General features: G+C 42.3%; 1 protein-coding gene and 1 long non-coding RNA gene across 3 annotated transcripts in view; one reads left to right on the plus strand and one right to left on the minus strand.

The window, feature by feature from the left end:
• Positions 1-7,167: 7,167 nt before the first annotated feature.
• Positions 7,168-16,471, minus strand: LOC142408662 (uncharacterized). Its single transcript, XR_012775369.1, has 4 exons — positions 16,101-16,471; positions 13,996-14,077; positions 9,797-9,940; positions 7,168-7,942 (listed from the first exon to the last, which is right to left on the minus strand). It is a non-coding gene; the product is annotated as an uncharacterized LOC142408662 (long non-coding RNA).
• A 239-nt stretch (positions 16,472-16,710) lies between these two features.
• SH3RF1 (SH3 domain containing ring finger 1) overlaps positions 16,711-20,334 on the plus strand; it is a 95,455-nt gene continuing 91,831 nt past the window's right edge. The window contains exons 1-2 of one of the 2 annotated variants that reach the window (XM_075500325.1): positions 16,711-16,884; positions 18,402-18,890. In XM_075500325.1, the coding sequence (XP_075356440.1) occupies positions 18,504-18,890 (387 nt within the window). In that variant the 5' untranslated portion in view covers positions 16,711-16,884; positions 18,402-18,503. Of the gene's footprint in view, positions 16,885-17,023; positions 17,257-18,401; positions 18,891-20,334 lie in introns of those variants that run through there. The other variant, XM_075500326.1, reaches the window with a different exon arrangement.

The following is a 20,334-nucleotide window of genomic DNA, read 5'->3' on the forward strand; positions in this document are numbered from 1 at the left end:
TGGCTCCAGCAGCCATGGGGGAAAATGAAATATTGCAGTCACAAGTGCTATGCAATAACTCCTCATCTTTTGTAGCTTGATTTCCACCACCCTGAAAGAAAAAACAGGTTTCTTCTGACCCACATCCTCCTGTCAAAGCAGTACTATACAGGGTTATCATTAGGTATGCTGTCGTTTTCCAGTCATCTCTGGAACAACTTTCTTGGCTTTTACCCATGCTTTAAGTCTCTTGTTACAAATGTGATGAACTTTCAAATTTCCAACTGCCCTACTGGAGAAAAACAGATTTATTCTTTTTTTTTTTTTTTTTTTTTTTTCCAGCTACAGCCAGTCACAATCTAAAACTGTCAAAAGTTACTTTTCCACAAAGTAAAATCAAGTATATATATATATATAATTTTACTTAGAACTGTCAAAATATGTACATGATTTTTGTATAATTGATTTATGTTGTTAGTAAAGTTTTGCCGACTGAAAAGTGTTAGTTTTTTTAAACACACCCAATTCTTAAAGGTAGACCAAACTTATTCTATTTCAGCTGTATCCTGGGAACCTGTGATGAGAATAAAAATAATAATCATAAATGCCTTTAATATATGAATTTTTTTTATATCCTTATTTACTTGATAAACACCTCTTGCTTAATCTGATAGAGAAAGTATGATCATTGTTGGAAACAGTGCTGGTTCTGTCCTATGCTGCTTCTCTTCTCCTTCTGCTTCCTTTTTTTCTTTTTTTCTTTTTTTTAACTTTCCACCGTAAATTTTGGGGCTTTTCACTAGGCCTCTCTGCCGTTCCACTTTTCACTGCTGAACAATCTATTCAGAGAGATGATCCTCATGACATTTAGCAAATACACTCTGAAGACTTTAATAAAGAATGAGTCTGCATCGTTTTCCTTTTTTCAGGTTTGCTTTTCAAATCATACCTTGACTACCATTTGGGGGAAGGGAGGACCCAAACCCTTTAGATTTAAAAGAATATAGATTAACCATATGTAAAGAAGAAAATATACCAATGGGTATATTCTGCACTCTACAGTTTTGAATTTTCTCAAGGTGATACAGTCTTACTGAAGTTAAGGGTTGGGGGGTGTTTAATTCTTTTTAAATTGAAATCATATCATCATTGACATTCTTCATTTCTTATGCAGTGTGCTGGCTTGCTCCTGGTAAAAAAAATGGACATAATCTGCAGACTTCAAGCTTTACAGACATAGAGCTTTTTATCAATTAATGATTTGAAAAATATGCATAGATTGTGCACAGCTTTTCAAGAATAATCTTCAAACCTGCCAACCAACACTGGATATCCTTGAAATCCCTCAAGAGCTAATTTAAAATTGACACAGTAAATAAGTTTGTCTGCTAAAGAAGTACTTTTATCTGAAATTATAAATCCCTATTAAATGTACACTATAACGACATCGAGGACAGTGTGACTTCAGGATGATTTAGTGGGCTGTGTGTAATAACATTGAAATTAGTTGAGCATTTGGCTTGTACTCATATTACATTCACTATAAAGAATTTTCTGTTGTAATTCTAGTAGCAAATTTGAGATATAGAGTATGTTTTGTGCCAAAAATACCATTCTGTAAACTATTTCATGTTATGTCACTGTTCTCAGTCTTTCTTCTTGACCCCTGAAGCCAACCGTAGTTCAGATGAAGAATCTTTTTTAAAAAAAAAAAAAACCACAAAAACCACACAAACAAAAAAACACACATACACCCCTCCCAAACCCCCAAAAAACACTACCCCAAAAAGCCAAAGCCATACTGCCTCTGTTGTGCTGCCCTGCAGACATGATTGTAGTCCATGATGCTGCAATCTCCTGGCTGTGCTGTTTGTAGCTGTATGTACACCTTGAGTTTTCTGACCTTCACCAGAAAGGAGTAAAACCCTAGCAGCGAGGCAGAACTAGAGAGAATGGGCCCGTGTGGCCTGTGGCAGGAAGATGGAGTCTTGACTGCTAACTGGCTTTGTTTTGTGCTGAACAGGTACCAGTAATCCTACCCTGAGCATTGGTGCCTAGAATCTTTTTTGAAGAACAGAGACTGAAGAGGCTTTTGCTCTTCAGTTTGCTGAGCTTTGAGTGTGTATCTGAAATTACTACTAGAAGGTACTTCAGAAAAATGTATTACCTGGTTGGGCAATGTGAACCAAAGCAGATCACTAACATTTCTGTGGTCTGGTATGTGAACATCTGATTTAAACAAAGTTCCAGTGTACCGTGTTCCTGACAAGGTTCTCTGTGCTCTTGAGACATCTACATCATTTAGCAATAATTCAGCTTTTAGTGCTTCTGTCTCCCTCTTGCTCCAGTTTGTGCAAAAACATTGTATATTTATTCAAACAGGCATTCTCTACTAGCCCTTTTGTTCTATAGTTTACAACCTTGCCTAAATCTGTTGAAAACTTACAAAATATTTTTGTAAGATTTTTTTTTCCCACATTTGTTTGCAGGGGAAACTACACCCTTTCAGAACTCTTGACTGTCCTCAACTGGGAGCTGCACTGCGAGTTCTTAAGATAGCACTTAGGCTATGTACAGCCCAAGCCTGCCCGTTTGTCATGGCGCGGCGGTGTCGCCGTGCAACCGCCAGGTGGCAGCATAACAGCGGGCGCGGCGGCCGGGGCGAGCAGCGGGGGGCCGGGCCCGCCCCGTTGGGGGCAAGGGGGCGGCCGGCGCCGGGGCGAGCAGCGGGGGGCCCGGCCCGCTTCGGCGGCGGACGGGGGCGGGGGGGGGCTGGGGCGCGCCCCGTACAGAGGCCGGGGCGAGCAGCTCCCCTCCGCCGCGGTGCACGACCCCACCTTACACGGTGCCGCGGCTTTGCAGCGGGAGCACGAAGTCCCCATGCAGATTGCACTTTGGAAAGATGTGGGGCTACCTGATGCTCTAGGTAGGGTCCTGAAGCTGGTAGACGATGAGTCTGAATCAGCATGGAAATTCTTAAGGTCATATGATTTGTAAGTGTTTCCTTGCACGAGGCCGCATTCGGAAAACCCTACATATAAACACAAACCTTCGTATGGTTACAAAACATTGTTATTCACAAATAATTTACAAATCAAAAATACAGAGAAATATATAGAACTTGTTCAACTAGGTAACAAGCCTTAGAGCACAGTTTCTCAGCTTGCATCAGTCGTGCAATCCTTACACGCCTTTTCCTGGGGGATAGGAGGATGGCACGGCATGTCCAGTTTCCCCAAATGACTAGGTACAAATTTAAATAAAACACAACATGACACTTGTAGCACAGTTATGATGATGTGCATGGTTGGACTCCGTATCCATCTTCCCCTCACCCAGAGGGTGGGGTAGAAGTGTGCCCCTTAAGTTACTGATTTGAATTTTACCTCTCCACTAAAAGCACCTCATCAAGGCTCAGATGAAGCTAGGCTCTACTTCATTTTATTAACTGTGATAAACCAAAGACAAATGTAGAGATTTGATTTTTCAATCCTTTTAAACGTTTTACTTCCCAAATAATTGTGTGCTTTCTTAAATCTTATTTTAACACTTGTTCATTCATGAGCCATGTAGACTAAAGTTTAGCATAAAACAGAAACCAATGGTTACCATTCCTAGAACATTTCTTTTTGCCATTTTTATCATAGCAGTTTAGATGGAGCAATTTGCAGGGTTTAAGTACTAGTGTTAAAATCCATAAAGAGCTTCTTCCTTTAAATTAAATTTGTGTGTTAATGCAATACACACTTCAAATGCATTTGCAAGTTGGTATGTGTTCCAGCTGAGCTGATGAGTTCATCAGTTCAAATAGTAGCACTTTGAATGGCTGGCTTGTGGAAGAGTCTTAAAAACACTTCTTCAGCAACTAAAACCTGAATTGAACTGCTTCCATAAAGATACATTAATTTGTAGTTACTTGTGAGACACATATATAGGAGTTCGGCTGCTCCTGCTAAATTGCTTGCCTGGTGCACTCTTCCAGATTTTATTTCCAAGACATTTTCAAACCAAGATGGGATTTAGCTAATTCCATTAACTCTCTTTTTAATGATACAGTTTAAAAACTCACAGAGCCAAAGACTTGGAGAGTTTTTCACATTAGCTGCACAACAAAAGCCCAAACCAGGCAGGTTGCACAGTGGGAAAACTCCAGTGAGGTAGCATTTGCTTAGTTTCAGGATGGCTGTGACAGTTCTTTCACAAGTCATCCCCGAGGTTGACTGTATCAAGTGTGAGGCTGGGGCGTTGCGTGAGTCACTTCTGCTTGGCTGATGGATGTTCCCTTAGGGACTACAGACAGGCAGGAGAAAATGCAGTTCAGTTTTAAATAGCGCTGTGGCTCAAGCTGATGCAGACGTGCTCTGGGGATAATGGCACCATAATCAGGTCCTTGACATACCCTAGTTTTTGCTGTATCCTGCAGACAGTCCTGACACTAATCTCTTCTCTAGGGGAAGGGATGAAGTATGCATTTTTGCTGTATCCTCAATATAGGATAAAACATCCCCAGATTCAAATTTTAGGCAAAAACTCTGCCATTCTAGCTCTCTTAATAAAATTTTAAATCTCAAGCAATACTTCAGGGATGCCGTTTTTTCCTTCAGCAGTCAAGAGTTCTCATTGCTGTGTGTTTTATTGCTGCTAGAACTATTGTAAATGCTATCAGAGTAGTTTTGCAAAAGTACAGTATGTAGCCTTTTTCTGAAGAAGTTATTGATTTGATGGGGATATAGAAAAGACAGAAAACCTGAGATGCCATTAGTGATGAGCTAGAGCTCTGTCTATTGTGGAGCTATACCAACATGACCAGTGCTTAAAGGGTCAGCCAGTCTCCTTTTTATAAACTGCTGTAGCTGTTGTACTTCCTCTAAACTCTCTTTCTTCCTCTGCATTGAGCTGTAACAACTCTTGATAAAGATGTCTAAAAGACAGTAATAAAATGCATCTAATTTGCCATTATTGTAGTGCACTTAGTTGATCCTTTCCCACTGCCGTTAGTTTTGATAACTAACATGGCAGTTTGGAGTATTTTAGTCATGTTCTTCAAACTTTGTAAGAGGAAATTGAAAGGTGAAGACTATGGCAGTTGAGCTTCTCAAGAGTAAATTTGGACTTAATGCTGGATGTACTTTTATGCCTTTTTAATTCTAAGAAATGTTAGTGGTTGTTATTTTTTCATGCTTAATAGTTTTAAAGCCTTATTTAGGATATCTGTATTTTACTGTTAGTAAACATATATGGAGAATTATTTCCACAGCAGTAAAACATCTCTAATGTGATTTTTAGCTATTAATAATATAGCATTTTTTTCAGCTGTTGAAAAGCCTGACTGCACTGAACTGTATATCCTGTTCCACCGAGGATTTTAGTGTATCAGTTAATGATCACAGTGCCCTGAATGACTTAACTCACTGTATTCACTTAATTCACTGCAGTGCCTCCTTTCCTCAGATGACCACTATTGCTTGCTCTACATTGGGCAATCTTGTTTGTCCAGGAAGAGACTGCAGCAAATTCTGACTCTAACTGACAGTGGGGTTAAGCATTGCCAGCTGGGAGAGGGAGCACAGTTCAGTCCTGGCCTCCGACCTTAGTTAACCATGCAGTAATACTGCAGTAACTAGCCTGCCCAGATCAGTAATGGATGGATTTTCCACCATAAATACCAGTATCTAGCCATACAGCAACAGCAGAGCATGGATGACCGCAGTCATAAGGCCTCCCTCTTCCCAGGAAAGCTTAAAGAAAGCTTGAGTCAAATCCCACTGTGATCTGTTAAGATGCTCCTGTTCTCAGCTCTCTATTCCTTCCCTCTGCTGATGATTATCAGGACCAGCAGAACGAAACGTGCGCCCACCCTTATTCTTTGGCACAAAGCATAGCGTCGTTGATTAAACTGCTGAGAAGATGGGTGTGAGCCAAGCCACCAGATTCTGAGCTGCAGTTGGTGAGGATATGAGCCCATCTTCCATTCTGCTTATGCTGCCACAATGAAAGCATTCTCCATCAGAAGGACGGGGTATAACAGATGGAGCTATAACTTAAACCACTTTGTAACAGTTCCTAAAGCTGATCTGTCAAGGATGGTGCAAGACGACTTGTGCAGTTAGTAAGAGAAATTTATGTATGAACATACAATGTGAAATAGGCCTGCTGAAGAGCAAAAGCTGTGTAGTGTATAATGTTTATCTTGCATTAATCAAGTCGTAATGTACGTAACACTATTTTTGTTTTCACTTGCTGGCAAAACTCCCCACAGATGTTTTGTTCTGCCTTACAGCAGTTAAAAATGTGAGAAATGTATAACTGAAATAGTTAAAAAAAATCTAGTAATTGTGAAATTGCCTGTTTTGTCATATGATAAACCATGGGGGCTTGTTAGAGGGATCACACTAGTCCATAGGATGAAACAGGTCAGATGCCTTCCTACAGTCACTACCTTTAACAAAGCTAGTTTTGATACCTCAACTCAGATATTTTCAGCTAAAATTCAGAAGCAAGATGTGGGGTGTCTCTCCTGCCCCTCCATTCTGCATTTCTGTCTTAGTGGTGTCTGAAAAATATGCTGCTCACTTACAGTTACACTGATGTTCATAGAAATTGCAGGTACCTTGTTTCTGGAAATCAAACCCTGATGCTTTTTCAGCCTTAGGGAACTGTATTTCCTTGCCATAGGATAACAGAGAGGTCAGAAGGCTTTGTGATCCTTGGAGAGAAGATTCTGTGTAGAATAATAGAATGAAAGGGGAAAAAAAATATGCTGAAAGCAGCTGGGAGGTTTTTTTGTGCATACTAGACAATATATTCGATATGTACTTTCTGTGACTAAGTTTACTGTTACCGAGGCCTAGAATTAGCCAAATAAAACAGCAGGGAAGCCTTCTCTGTGTTTCTTGCCTCCATTTCTCACTAACATTTTCACATTCACTCACTCCCTCTTCTAATGGAAGCTGGGGGAAAAGGGCCGAGTACAGCACTAATGACATGAAGAAAAACACTGAAGGAAGCAGCAGGAAGGCCAAGGTTTCAACCACTCTCCCTTGCCCAGGAAAATTTCAGTGACCTCTTAACACCTCCCATGGGAAACTTTAAATTGACAAGCGTATTTGCCAAGTAAATACAAAATACGGCATTAAAATAGTATTGTTTCTGATTTAATCCTCCTAAAGTCAATGAAAGTGAGTTAAGGTTCCCGCAGCAGCTATAATGCACTAACCTCATTCTAGATGGCAGTGTATGCGGATATGTAACAGGATTGATTAAAAAAAAAAAAAAACCACTTCCACGCACTCACTAGTATTCGCTTGGGAAACTAAAATAAAAGTGCCAAAAATTAAGTGACAGCTTGTTCCTGGATTATCCTGGTATTTTGGTTAAAACTACTATGTTTCATGTTACACAACACTACCTCAAGTCAAAACACTGTTAATTTGTCCTATGAAAACAACAGGGGAAGGCATTTCAAGTTCATTATTCCCTGATTGTTTATTCTATGTTTTTGCTGGGGTAAGTTACTCAAGAATGATTGTTGGGACTCCTGGAAAATATTCTGGCTTTATGATCTGCCATTTGCCAATTTTTATTCTGAAATCTGATGATCCAGAATGGAGGGATATTAGAGTACACTGCATCTTGAGCATCTCCATACCATTTCTCCCCACACCTAGAGAACACCCCTGCTACCCAGCAACACTTGCTGGTTATTACTAACTCTGATCCTGCTTGTTAAGGGTATTCCAGGAGACAGGTCACTAAACTGGTGATCTGTGGTTTAGTTCTGGGAATTGTCCCTTTGCTTCCTCCCCACCAAATTATTTAAATTTATCCTGCACGGATAACTGCATTTATGCCAGTCATTATCTCCCTTCATTTGTCTTGCCTTCTCTTATCTTTCCAGTCTTTTTCGTTGTTAGTTGCAAAATCTTCAATGCACGAGGTAACTCTGCCTTCATGCTCCCCATCCCTGTCACATAGAAAAGGAACAGCACAATAAATACCATAAAAAAGAATGCTTCCAGAATGCAATACCAGAAAAATGCTCACTGACTAATGTGAACTAGCACATAAGACAACACCGAGCACAGACCATTTCCTGACAACTGTTTTGAGCACAGCTGCCCTAGCTATATTTAAGGACGGTGACATGGATTAAAAATACATCCTTTTTTTAGTGTAGGTGTGACCCGAGAGAAGAATAGTAGTAGAACTGCATTAGCAGTTTGCAGTGATGCTTGTGAACAGGTTTTTGGCATGCTTATCCATTGTCAGTGCCCTAGTCACATCCCCATGCAGAGAGTTGCTGGTCGCATTTTCTGGCACACGTGGGAAAACATTACTTGAAAATTAGTTTGACTGTAGCTCATATAAAGTGTATATTTAAGAGGTATTTAAGGGCCGATTCTTAGCTAAAGGGATGGAATCCAGCTGCCTGTTTTCTTTGGCCCTGAGAGCCAGTTTGATATGATTTACATTTTCAGAGCTGGCTTCACAAAGAAAAAGCTGGAGGGTTGGTTTTGAGGCTTTTTTTTTTTTGGTGTGTGTTAATGAGTAAATATTTTACAGCCCAAATTCCTAGTTCCACCAAATCAGTGACTCCAGGCTGTGGGACAATATAAGTGAGCACAAAGGCTGGAATTTATTGCTAGTAATGATCTATGAGATAAGATTTTCAACTAAGCCAGTGGAGAGGTCTCTTGCCAGATGTGTGGGAGTGAAAGTGACACAAATCTACAAAAAAAAAAAAAAAACAACCTCTTTGGCAATCCCGGAGTGATTACATAGTCTTATAGTGCTAGCAGCCTCAGAGAATTCATTTTGCATCTCAATGTGTTCATCGACTTAAAAGCCACGTCCCAAGCTTTATAAAAGAAATCCAAAGTAGTACCATGAATACTCCATAAATTTATCTCACTTCCTTAATCTTATTTTGAACAAGGAAAGTTTTGGGGTTTTTTTTCCTACGTTCCTCTGTTTGCAAGGAACTGTGGTAGCAGAATTATAGTGATTCTGAAAAAAAAAAATCACTGGGGAACTTGTCCCTTTATTCCCTGACTTTCATCCCAATGTAATTCAAAACTTTCCTTCAGAGTCCAGCTACACTGGAAATCCTTGCTTTTTGCTTCTAAGATATCATAGACAAAACCAACAGTACATGGATGGTACACTTATTACATCCAAACCTCTGCCTACATCCTTTCCTAAGTGTACTAGCAATTGCAGATAACTGAAGCTGTAAAGGAGCTTCCGTACCTTTCAGACAACACAAGAAGCATAATTTGTGCTAATGGGAATGCAACTTTCCTTGTAGCTGAGGATACATTCCAAAAAGGGATGTTTCAAAGAAAATGCTTTACCTTGGTATAAAGACAATGCTTTGACTAGTTTGGGATGCTGTAACACATTTTCATTTTTTATATCCTAGTACACAAACTCTTACGAAACCTATTTCATCACTCATGTATGTTTGACACCACAGCAAACTGTGCAAGTGTGGCAGAGATGTTTGAAAAGTAAACATGCTGATTATTCTACTTGCCTGTCAGATAGCTCTGCCCAGCAGACCGTTTTAGTAGGAAAATAATATTTTAAGGAAATAAGTCTCTGAAAAAACTAGCTGAGCATGCTTTTAAGAACTAACATGACAACTTTTTGGGGGGGGTTTTTTTGGCCAGCTATCAAACTGTTGCAGCACTCAAAACTCTAAAATCGCTTAGTTTAGAATTTAAACAAGCTAGCAAATTCTTCTTGGAGACTTTGCTCTAAAAACACAAGAGTTTCATATAGAAAGGTGTCACATATTTATGCTGGAGCATCTTACCTGCTCCTAAGCCTGGGAGTGTGGCACAGCTACAGTCAGACTGTTCTGGGACAAAATCCAAACCAACTCTCACTGCAGCGGAGATCTAGGTGAAGGGAGTACGGTGCTTTTCAACACATTTCCTGATTTGGACAGTAGGAGGAACTGCAGGATTCACCATAAAACACACACAAACCACACTACAGACATATCATTGCTGCTACTGTACATTTCTCATGCTTTAATGACCACAAAAGCACCAGTGGTTTTTAAGAATTGCTCCTCTGTTAATGCACTTCCAGTAACTGCTCTTAGAATAAGACACCTAGAATAAGGTGTTTGTTAAAACCCACAGAAATTTCTGAGTTTTCATTATGTTGTCGTGCAGTTGCCCAAAAGAGAAATAACATCCCTTAAATCACCTGTCGTAGAGCCTATGCTCTGAGCAGACTTCTGAGCAGACAGAAAATTTCTCATCTAGAAAGACTGAAGGGCATGCTTAATATGTTCTGAAGATATATTTGGTGTGAAAATGTGAAGAGGTCCGAGGTTCCAGCCTGCTAGTTTTTGGAGGATGCTTTTCTGAGGATAGGACCCTGAGGCTTTGGCCAAGGATATTTGCTCTAGGAGGGTTAATTTGAATGCAGCACCCTTTAGATAAAATAGTACAGTGCTGTGAATTCTTCCCTATTCGTGAAACTTACTGACTAGCTTTTGTCTGTCTCACGGATTTTAGAGAGTGAAGCTGCAGTGCCTTTCTAGAAATATAACAAAAGACAGAATCTAGGAACTGTAGACCTGACATGATGGATACAGACCTCTCCCAATGCCCACAACCTGCCTCCCTCTGCACAGTCCACATGCAAAAGTGCCTCCTATCTAATACTGTATTTTTTTGTTCAAATACTATACATGCCAAGTATCCAGTCTCCAGACGTTCAGCTTCTTTCACATACTTTGGTAATGAGGTGTGGTAATGAAGACTAAGTAAACTTTTATGAATGTTGCATATCCTTTATGATACTATGTTTTCACTTATTTAAAAAGAAAAAAATTGTTTGGGCCCCACAACTCATCTCATCTGTTTGGGTTTTGAGAGCTCCAAACATTTGTCACAATGTTCCTCAAGGATAAAATTGGAGTTTAGTCACTCCAGCCCACTGTCACTCCAAGTGGTTGATTATAGTTCTGCCTGATCTGTCTAGAGTCAGTAACACAATAATTCTACTTAAACATTTATATGGTTATTGGTTTACTGTTCATATGAAACAGCTTTAGCCTGTGACTTGTCCGTAGCCTTTGCACATGGGGAAAATATTAATAGCTTTTTAATAGCTTAAAATTTGCTAACAACATAGCAAACTATTAGAATGGCATGTAAGTATTCCAAAAAGTCTAGGGCAGTCAATAATTCTAAAACTACATCCTGAATCACTTATGAATCTTTGGGAGAGCAGATCTAAACAGGATTGGGAGATACCTAGAAAAGGATTGAACAGAGAATCTGGCATGCTCTGTTCCCACAGGAATGTCCCCTGTGGACACAGCACTAATTCTAGAGAGCCAAAGGAGCATTAGGACCTACTCGGCAGCCTCACAGATGAGGTCTGCGGCTTATCAGCTGCATGCAAGGAAGGAAAAAGATCATTTGATTTTAGAATAAACTTATTAAGATTGGATTCTTACATTTCTGTACCTCTTCTAAAATCTTCACAGCTGTGCCATCTAGTTTGATTTCTTTAAATAAACATTCTCCTTTGCTTTTTCTTTAACCTTGCTTGTAGTAAGGGCAATTTCACGCTTGCTGGTTTATGAGATGCGGGCACTATGTTCCCATCAGTGTAATGATCATTTAAATCAAGTTCTTGACCACCTACACACACCAACACCTTACTGCATTTCTACGAGGTACAGCAGTGGATGCTGCAGCTAGGCTACATGGAACATAAGCACCCATAAGCCCAGTAAGTGTTTTCCTGGGACTAGCCTGGTGGAAACGTCCTAAGGTTACAAGAGCTCACCTAAACACTGAGAATTTGTAACATTTTTATTCTTTAATGCCACAGCCACTTTTTCTCTTTCCCTCATTACAACGCAAATTAAGTTATTATAAAAGCATCAATATGTGCAAAGGTACGATCCCAGCTTCACATTGTCAGAGAAAGCTAGTTCACAACGTTAATACACAAATGATACTCTCCTCAAGAAAACAGGGAACTAAAAAGTAAAAGTCAAATGTCATCTCTGTCTTGTGAGATTTGAGACACAGCCAGGCAACTTTTGTCTATACCCCAAGCTAGATGCCTCGAACACAGAATAAAAATGTAAAACTAGAAGCCAAAATGTACTGAAAGCACAACCCGTTTCTCCTGCCTCCTCACAAATACAGGAACAGCAGAGATCCTTCTGGCAGGTTTCAGAAGCCTTAGAAGTACATCTGTATTACAGTCATTGATCTGGTTACGACTAGTTCACACAGAAAGTGCAGCAGGGACAGCACAAAACCCATTTTGCCAGCAAACTGACTGGATCAGTATCAACCATGGTGAGCTCCACGCTGCTAGAATTCCGCTAACAGTAACCAAGCTAAAATTAAAGCTAGCACTAACTGCAGCAAAAACATCTTGTTGTAAAAAAAAACAAAAACCAATCCAACCCAAAACCAAACCATAATCCCCTCAACCCCCCCCCCCCCCCAAAAAACCCCACACTAAAAAAATCCCCAACTCTAACGAAAAAGGAACAAAGTCATTGAGGAACATCCTTGCTCATTTCCAGCAAAGGCTGAAGAAAGTTGGCCATGCTTCACTATGTGCTGTACTTGCCAATAGAAAGCCAGCAATATCAGCATGGCCATCAGTGGTAAACTCTTACTAAATTGGTGTCAGTGGGAATTTTGTGTGGCCTTTGAAAGGAAATTGCCACTGCATCTCCAGGGGTCATTTTATCAGGAAATAAGATTAACCTTTTTGGTCTGTGCTTGAGATCTATATTGCATGGGAAAGATGGGCTAATGTGGACATTACAAATGGGGAAACATCATCCTTTCTGACAAAAAAATAGCTATAGTTTAGTACAAAGAATGTATCTTAAAACAAAAACATGCTTATTCTTCTCAGTAGAAATAATCCTAATGTTAAAATTCATTCCTGAACCTACAATACAGCCTACAAATAAAAAAAAATCCGACTACAACTGCCACAAGACACTATCTTCTATTTTCTTTCTGATAGGACGTAACACCTCTTGTTCTATGATTATTACCTTTGAGTCTTCTGTAGTCATCTCAAGATTTTAAAGATGGAATTCACAAATAAATTAAATATGCCTTCATGTTTATTCTCACAGGCCAGGGTTTCTCTACTCTGCACTCACTCAGTTTTGTTTTATGAATCTAAATATACAGACTGCTAACATGACTTTTCCAGGCGCACGGGTTATCCTGCCATCAGGGCCACAATCTTCAGGGGCATTCTGTAGTCTTAGAATGGAGATTGGACCTGGTTTTGTTTTTCAGTGCATTAGTGTGTTTTAGTGCATTTAATGCTTTTGCTCTTTCACGCATTAGTTTACAAATGTCTGTAAGTTTCAAAAGATTTGCATGCTAACAAGTGGAATCCTATTCTGAAATATCTCATATACTTCTTAGTTAAATTTCCTAAGAAACTAGATGTAAATGATTATAGAGTGCATCTGTCAGCCCCTCTTCCCAATTATTTATAATTCATTGGCAAAACCTGACAGAATATTTGTAAAGGTATTAAGATTCTATAGGTTTTATGGAAAACAGTGGTCAAATCCAGAAAAGACCTAAAATTTAATGTCCCCCCTACAGAAAAGGGTGCAGCAAAGGTCAAGTTATCTCTTCTTGTTAGCCTGCCAACTTATCAGTTAGCCAGTGTTGCTCAAAGCCAGACACAGTATACACTGCCTCGCATTTTAAAGACAGAGGAAAAACTAAGGATACTTGGAAATGTGATAGAAACAGGAATTACTGCAGTAGTGTTTAGGGAGGGAATATAAAGTACAACTGTTTTAGCAGAGAAGGCTGAAGACACGGGGGGAGGCCTGTAGGTTGGTTGGCCCACAGAAGAAAAAGAAGGTATCGGCAAAAGGGAAGCAGGAGCACAGAGGACATAGTGGGTTTATTGCACCAAGGATGCTGGACACAGAACACAGAAAGAGGAAAGAAACCAGGCATTACCAGTTTTGCTACTGACATTTTGTCTTTTGCTGTTCTGCCTATCGCCTTTTGCTTCTTCCTTTACCCAATGGCTTCCAGGTGAAGAGGAACAGCATATGCTGGAGGAAAAAAAAAAAAAAAAAGTTTGTGCCTGAAAACCAACTTCAGAAGTACAATTTATTACACCAAAAATGTGTAAAATATGTTTTCACAAATATTAACAAATACTAATAGACATTATAATCGTAGAAATCCAGGTATTTGAGTAACTGGAGAGCCTCTTCCTTCAAATCTGTGTTTTCAATGGTTCTTTGCCCTGTGCAATCTCTCCTTTGCATCAATTACTTCGTAAAAGTTGTGCAAGGATATAATGAACTACATAAGAACAGAATGGTTTCAAGAAGGGAGGTCTCCTCGTGTAAAAATGTGCTAAGTGTTCCCTGCTTGTGGCTGGAAGTGAGAATGAATAAATGCTTCGGTGTAATAGCAATTCTGTTCCTTTCAGTCCTGGCATCAGACTATTCCAGCCACTCCGAGTCAAACACTTCACCCATAAGAGGGCAGTGGCGTACATCAGCACGCACTCCCACCGTTTTTTACATAGATTATATTTGTTTGAAAATTAACTACTGCTGCTGCTCAGGAAGTAACATATTTATCTGATACTCTTCAGAATGTTTACTGCTTTGGCTAGTATCCCACAATATATTTAGCATTTTACAGACTTTACATAAAACATTATCAAAGACCAGCCCTGAAAAAGGGCTAATCTTTTTATCCTGCTTCCCTGAACTTTCATCTTGCTTCCCTGGTGCACCACCTGCATTGTAAATTCCTCTAGAGTTTCAATGGATATTTTACATTCCTTAGGAAGCAAACTAAGTTTCGACAACAATAATTGCGTTGCTTACAAAACTATGCTGGAAAGGCTGGCAAATTATTACCACGCAACCTTGCTGAGATCTTTTGGAAAAGCTATGGCAAAAAGGGGAATCCAATTGTGAGATGAACTTCTGTTTAGATTCAGAAGTCCCTATTTTAAACGTACTGATTATCCTTCTTTCTGTAGTGGCAGCACTGACAACGGCAAGATAGAGGAATACTATGAGACATGGGAATATTCCTAAGTATCAGATGTTTATACCCTTCTCTTCTATTTACGTTACGATACTCCCTAGAAAGCACAGACACAGACCAGAACCCCATCCGTATGTTTTCCTAAACTCTAGAATTCATGGGGAAAGAAATCTTATTTCTTAATGAACTGCAGGTATTTAGCACTTTCAATATTTCTACTACTACTAAAAAAAAATAAGAATTAGAGATGCATTCAGTGTGAGCACTTATTTGGAAATCCTAATAATCACAGAGTATCATTACCGTATAGAAAACAATCAAGCTAACAAATCCAGAAAGCAAGATAGAAAAGCCTGTCACTATCAGCTTACCACGCTATACAAACCTACACAACCCATGAAAAAAAAAAAAGCTTTTTATATGCACATAAAACTCTGTAAGAATGACAACAAACTTGAATAGCTCAAAACTACACACAAGAAGGAAGCTTTCAGATTGCTTCCTTTTTGAGTTGCAGCTGACAAGATGATTAACTGGAACTTAAATATTTCCCTAAATTTTTTCACCATCCATAGATAAGGTGCCTCATCTGATTGAAAAAGTGTGTTTTTAAAATTCCTTTTTGCCGTTTTCTTTTATGATAATTTGTATATACCTGAGGGTTTACTTCCTCCTTCATTCCCACAGTCCTGTAGAGAAGTATTTCACATAACACCGCCAAAGCAATCACTTTATCTCCTGAACACAGGTGCATGTGTCAAGACAGACACACACCAATTTGGGGCAGTTTCTGACCTCACTTGATTATTTAATTGAGCAACACTAACAAATAACTTTGTTTCATCCTGAGAGGCACGCACACCCGAGATTAATCCTTTATGCTGCGTTCGACCTTATCACAGAGTGGTCTGCAAGGGCCTGAGGGAGCACTGCCGCAGCCGAAAGCAGCACTTGATGTGACAAGGCACCCACCTGCCTCACTTCCCTGCCCGTACCCACCGCCACGGCGTCTGACCACCGCCCAGAGGCGGGAAACGCCGCGACTCCCCCGCGCCCGGACCTCACCCCTTCCCACCGAGACGCTGCGCCCTTCGCGCCCGGAGCAGAGGGCGTACAGCCGGGGGACAGGCCCGGGTGCCCCGCCGGGAGAGGCCCCCTCGCCCCACACAAGCCCGCTCCGCCTGAGGAGCGTTTCCTTGGCCGGGCCGCCGCACAGCTCTGGGCACCCTGGCTCTCCGGACGCGGAGGCGCCCGGCTCCTCCTTCCGTAGGGCCTGGCAGCCGCGGACCGGCACCCCGGGCCTGATTTACCACAGAACGCGGGGGTGCCCTCCGACCACCCGCCCGCCTTCGCCGCCGCCGCCCCCACGCTGGCGGCGGCAGCCTCAGGTGCCTGGCCGGGCCCCCCCACCTCACAAACCGGGCGGGGAGCGCCTCCCCCCGGCGCGGCAGCGGATGACCCATCCCGGCAAGCCCCCAACCGCCACCCCGGGGCACCTGGCGAGGGGGCGGTGGGGAGGAAGGGGCGGCCGCCACGGCCCGGCCCCGCGCCCCGCCCCCTCCCGTGAGGGGAGGTGCTGCTGCTGAGGGGAGGTGGCCCGGGCCGGGTCGGAGGCGGCCCGGGCCGGGTCGGGGGCCGCCCTCCCCGCGGCCCCCTCGGCGGGGCGGTGCCGTGCCGTGCCGGGCGGGGCGGTGCCGCCCCTCGCGTCAGCCCTGCGCGGCGGGGCGGGGAGGGGACGGGAGCCTCGGCGCTGCCGCGGCGGGAGAGGCACCGGTGGGGCCGGCGGCGGCTCCTCACGGGAACAAAGCGGGGGCGGCGCAGCCCCTCCGGCCCGCTGCGGCGCCACACGGTGAGAGTCGGTGAGGGACGGGGAGGGGGGCGGTGCTTGGCCTCCCCGGGGATCCTCCCGCGCCCCTTGAGGGGCGGCTCGGCGCGGCGGAGGGACCGCAGGCCCGACCCCCCCCTTTCCCCTCACCGCCGCGGGGCGGGGTGACAGCCCTGTGCCCCGGACCTGCCCCCCGCCCGCCTCCTTCCCCCCGCCCCGCCGCGGGATGCACCTCTTGGGGGTGCCGGCCCCGCTCATCCCTTTCCCCGGAGGGCCCGCGGAGGGGTGCGTACCGCCTGCCGCCGGGTCTGTCTGCCTGCGAATCGCTTTTAAAGGGGGGAGTGGGGAAACAGAAATAAATAAAGGAGCTGGTATGGACGCGGAGCCCGAAAGCAGGTAGGTGCGGGGAGGAGCGCCTCGACACGCGTCCGGCGCCCGGGGAGCCGAGCGAGCCGCTTCCGCAGGCCGGCGGCGGGGGCTGAGTGGAGGCGCTCAACTTCGCCCGGAGCCTGGCCTCGCAGCCCCCGAGGGGCAGGACGGGGCTGCGCGGCCGGCTGGGCTCCCGCCGTGCCGCCGCGGGAAGCGCTGGGGCAGCGGCCCGGGCCCGGGCTGGGGCTGCCTTGCCGCGCCAAGTACGCGGGCGCGTAGCGGTGGGGACTGCCGAGCTCAACAAGCCATTTTCTCCCCTGCGGAGCAGGGTGGTGTGACTTCCCGCAGAATTATAATTTTTAGGGGGCTTGTCGGTGGTGGGATTTTTTTTCCCTCCCTTTTTCCAGCCCCTCGTTGCATGCACTTAAGCTGGCTGAAGGCTTGCCTCTGCCTCTGTGGCTGCATACGCAGCACTCGTGTTGTCCTAACGATATGGCAGTAGCACTTCCTGCTGTAAATCACTTCGCGATAGTTTTTGAAGCGCTTCTTAAAGGCGGCACTGTAATGAACCCTCTTGTCAGTGCCTCTGGTAAGCTTAAAACCCTGTGAGCTAGAGGCTATTTTCAAGACTGATGTGCGTAATGGGCTGCTGTTACTTTTCACAGAAATGGTAGAAATGTAGTCTGCTATTAGCTTAGTCTTAAATGTAATTCCCCTTGCTATGCCCTATTGGTGTACGCTCTGTTGTTTTGGACCCAGTTGTAGTTACCTTCACTGTCTTCTTGTTGTGAAAAAAGCTAATTTCAAATAAATGCTCAGAGATACAGGTGTATTAAGCAAGAACTATGAAGAGTAAGCTTTATTATAATGCTATACTGAGGATAGCTCTTCATTCTGGGATAATTTGAGAAAATAGCATCACTCAAGATTAAAATTTATGGGGACTTGAATTTAAAAGCCTGTTAGCATTTGTTGTAATACTTTAACTGAATAGATAATATAGATTGCTATTATTTATTGGTATTTTGATGTTTCTTTTATATATTGAAAATATCTACTGAATTAGTCTAGAGATCTCTTATTTTGCTCTTCGTATGAACATCTTCATATCAAATAGTCTTGCTGACTCTTTTTCCAGCTTATTAATGCCTTTTTCCCTCAAAAAATTTCAGAGCACAGTCAGAAGAGGAATGGATGTAACATGATATCCTTGGAGTGCTCAAAACACACAAATTCTGCAAGGATTTGGTTTTTGGTTAAATAATACAAAGAAAATGGATGAATCAGCTTTGCTGGATCTGTTGGAGTGTCCTGTTTGCTTAGAACGCCTTGATGCTTCCGCAAAAGTCTTGCCTTGCCAACACACGTTTTGTAAACGCTGTCTGCTGGGCATTGTGAGCTCTCGAAATGAGCTTCGATGCCCAGAGTGCAGGACTTTAGTGGACTGCAGCGTTGACGAACTTCCCAGTAATATTCTGCTTGTTAGACTACTGGATGGCATCAAACAGAGGCCTCGAAAACCCGGCGCTGCTGGTGGGACTGGTAGCACAAATGCTTTAAGGGTCCCCATCAACACTGTAGCTAATTGCGGATCAAAGGACCTGCAGAGCTCTCAAGTTGGACAGCAGCAAAGGGTGCAAGCACGGAGCCCTCCTGTTAGGGTAAGTACTATGGCACTATGTGATGGCAGTATTTTGTTGCAATCGTATCTTTTCCTGCACTGTTGCAAAACGGTTGATGGCCTCTGCTTCAGGATAAGGGCAGTCAGATAGTAAATCTGGGAAAATAAAGTATTTTTGAGAACTATTGTTGATTTCTAGCAAAACACATCAGTGTTCTTATCAATATAGGTTTAACTGTTATGTAAATACCAGTAACAATACTTCCCTATTAAAACTCTCAGTTGTTGAGGTAAAGACAAGAAAAGCATCTCAAATACTAAAAGGAAGTCAAATAGAACAAGATAATTTATGTGGAAAGCTCAAGTAATTGTTAAGAATAAACATCTTGCGAAGAACATTTGGAATTTTTCTTGGTTTGTCAACTGCAAGATTAGAGATTTTATTTTGGCTCTTGCACTTTCTGTAATAATTCCAACTATTGGTAAATTTCCTATGAGTTAGATATAATGAATGTTAAACATGAGCAGGGAAGTTGTGTTCTTGTTGAAGTCAATGAAGGTTTTGCCATTGGCTTCTAAGGAGCTACATTTTTACTTCTCTTCCTTTAAAAAGAAATCTTTTAATTGCTGTGGTCTGTCACTCCTCACCCCTCCTTTAATTAGTTTTTCCTCAAAGTATTTTTTCTAAGTGATTTGGAAAATCTACGTACTGTGATGGGAAGACATTGCCTTCTGTCTGTATTCTTGTTCCTTCCTAGGACCTATGCAACTTGTAGACTCTGTCATACCTTATAATCAAGACTCAGTAGCCTCATTTATGATTATCCATTCTAGAGCCTGTATTGGGAAATATAATTTTATGAGATGATTGACCTTGCTCTGTTTTTTGTAATGACAAGGCAGAACAGCTTCTCTGAAAGGTCTTGCTGCTCACTTTGTGATGCTTGTGTATTCAGAGTTCTGCGTTTGGAGTTTCTGAATGGTTTAGGTGGTTTCCTTCTTGTGAAGTTTATTTTATTTTTAAGAAATGTCTTAAGGAGTTCCAAGGAGAGGGCTTAAACATGTATTTGGCAGGACTAGTCTTTATTTTAAAGCATAGCTGAATGATTTAGTTGACTTACCCAATGAAAGAAGCCTTACACTGATTTGTCCTCAGTTGTACTTACATGATTGGAATCTCTCTAAAACATCTCGGATACACCTCTTAAGTTTGCATGAGGATTTAAAATACAGATGTCCTTCCATTAGATTGTATTGTTTTCTCTGCTTGGTAGAGACTCTCATTAGGTTCTTTACTTTAGAATACAAAAATAATAATTATCATGCCACTTCCTGTTAGTGAGCTTTGTTCTGTATATAGATTAATTGGTAAGGCAGAAGAGAAGGTGATGTGTTTTGGTTTTTTGTTGTTTGGTTGTTTTTTTTTTCTTTCAGAAGGTAAACCTTAAAAAATACTGCAAAGAAGCTTCAGCAGTATCAAAACC

Source organism: Mycteria americana, chromosome 4 (assembly GCF_035582795.1).
Source record: "Mycteria americana isolate JAX WOST 10 ecotype Jacksonville Zoo and Gardens chromosome 4, USCA_MyAme_1.0, whole genome shotgun sequence".
Taxonomy (NCBI): domain Eukaryota; kingdom Metazoa; phylum Chordata; class Aves; order Ciconiiformes; family Ciconiidae; genus Mycteria; species Mycteria americana.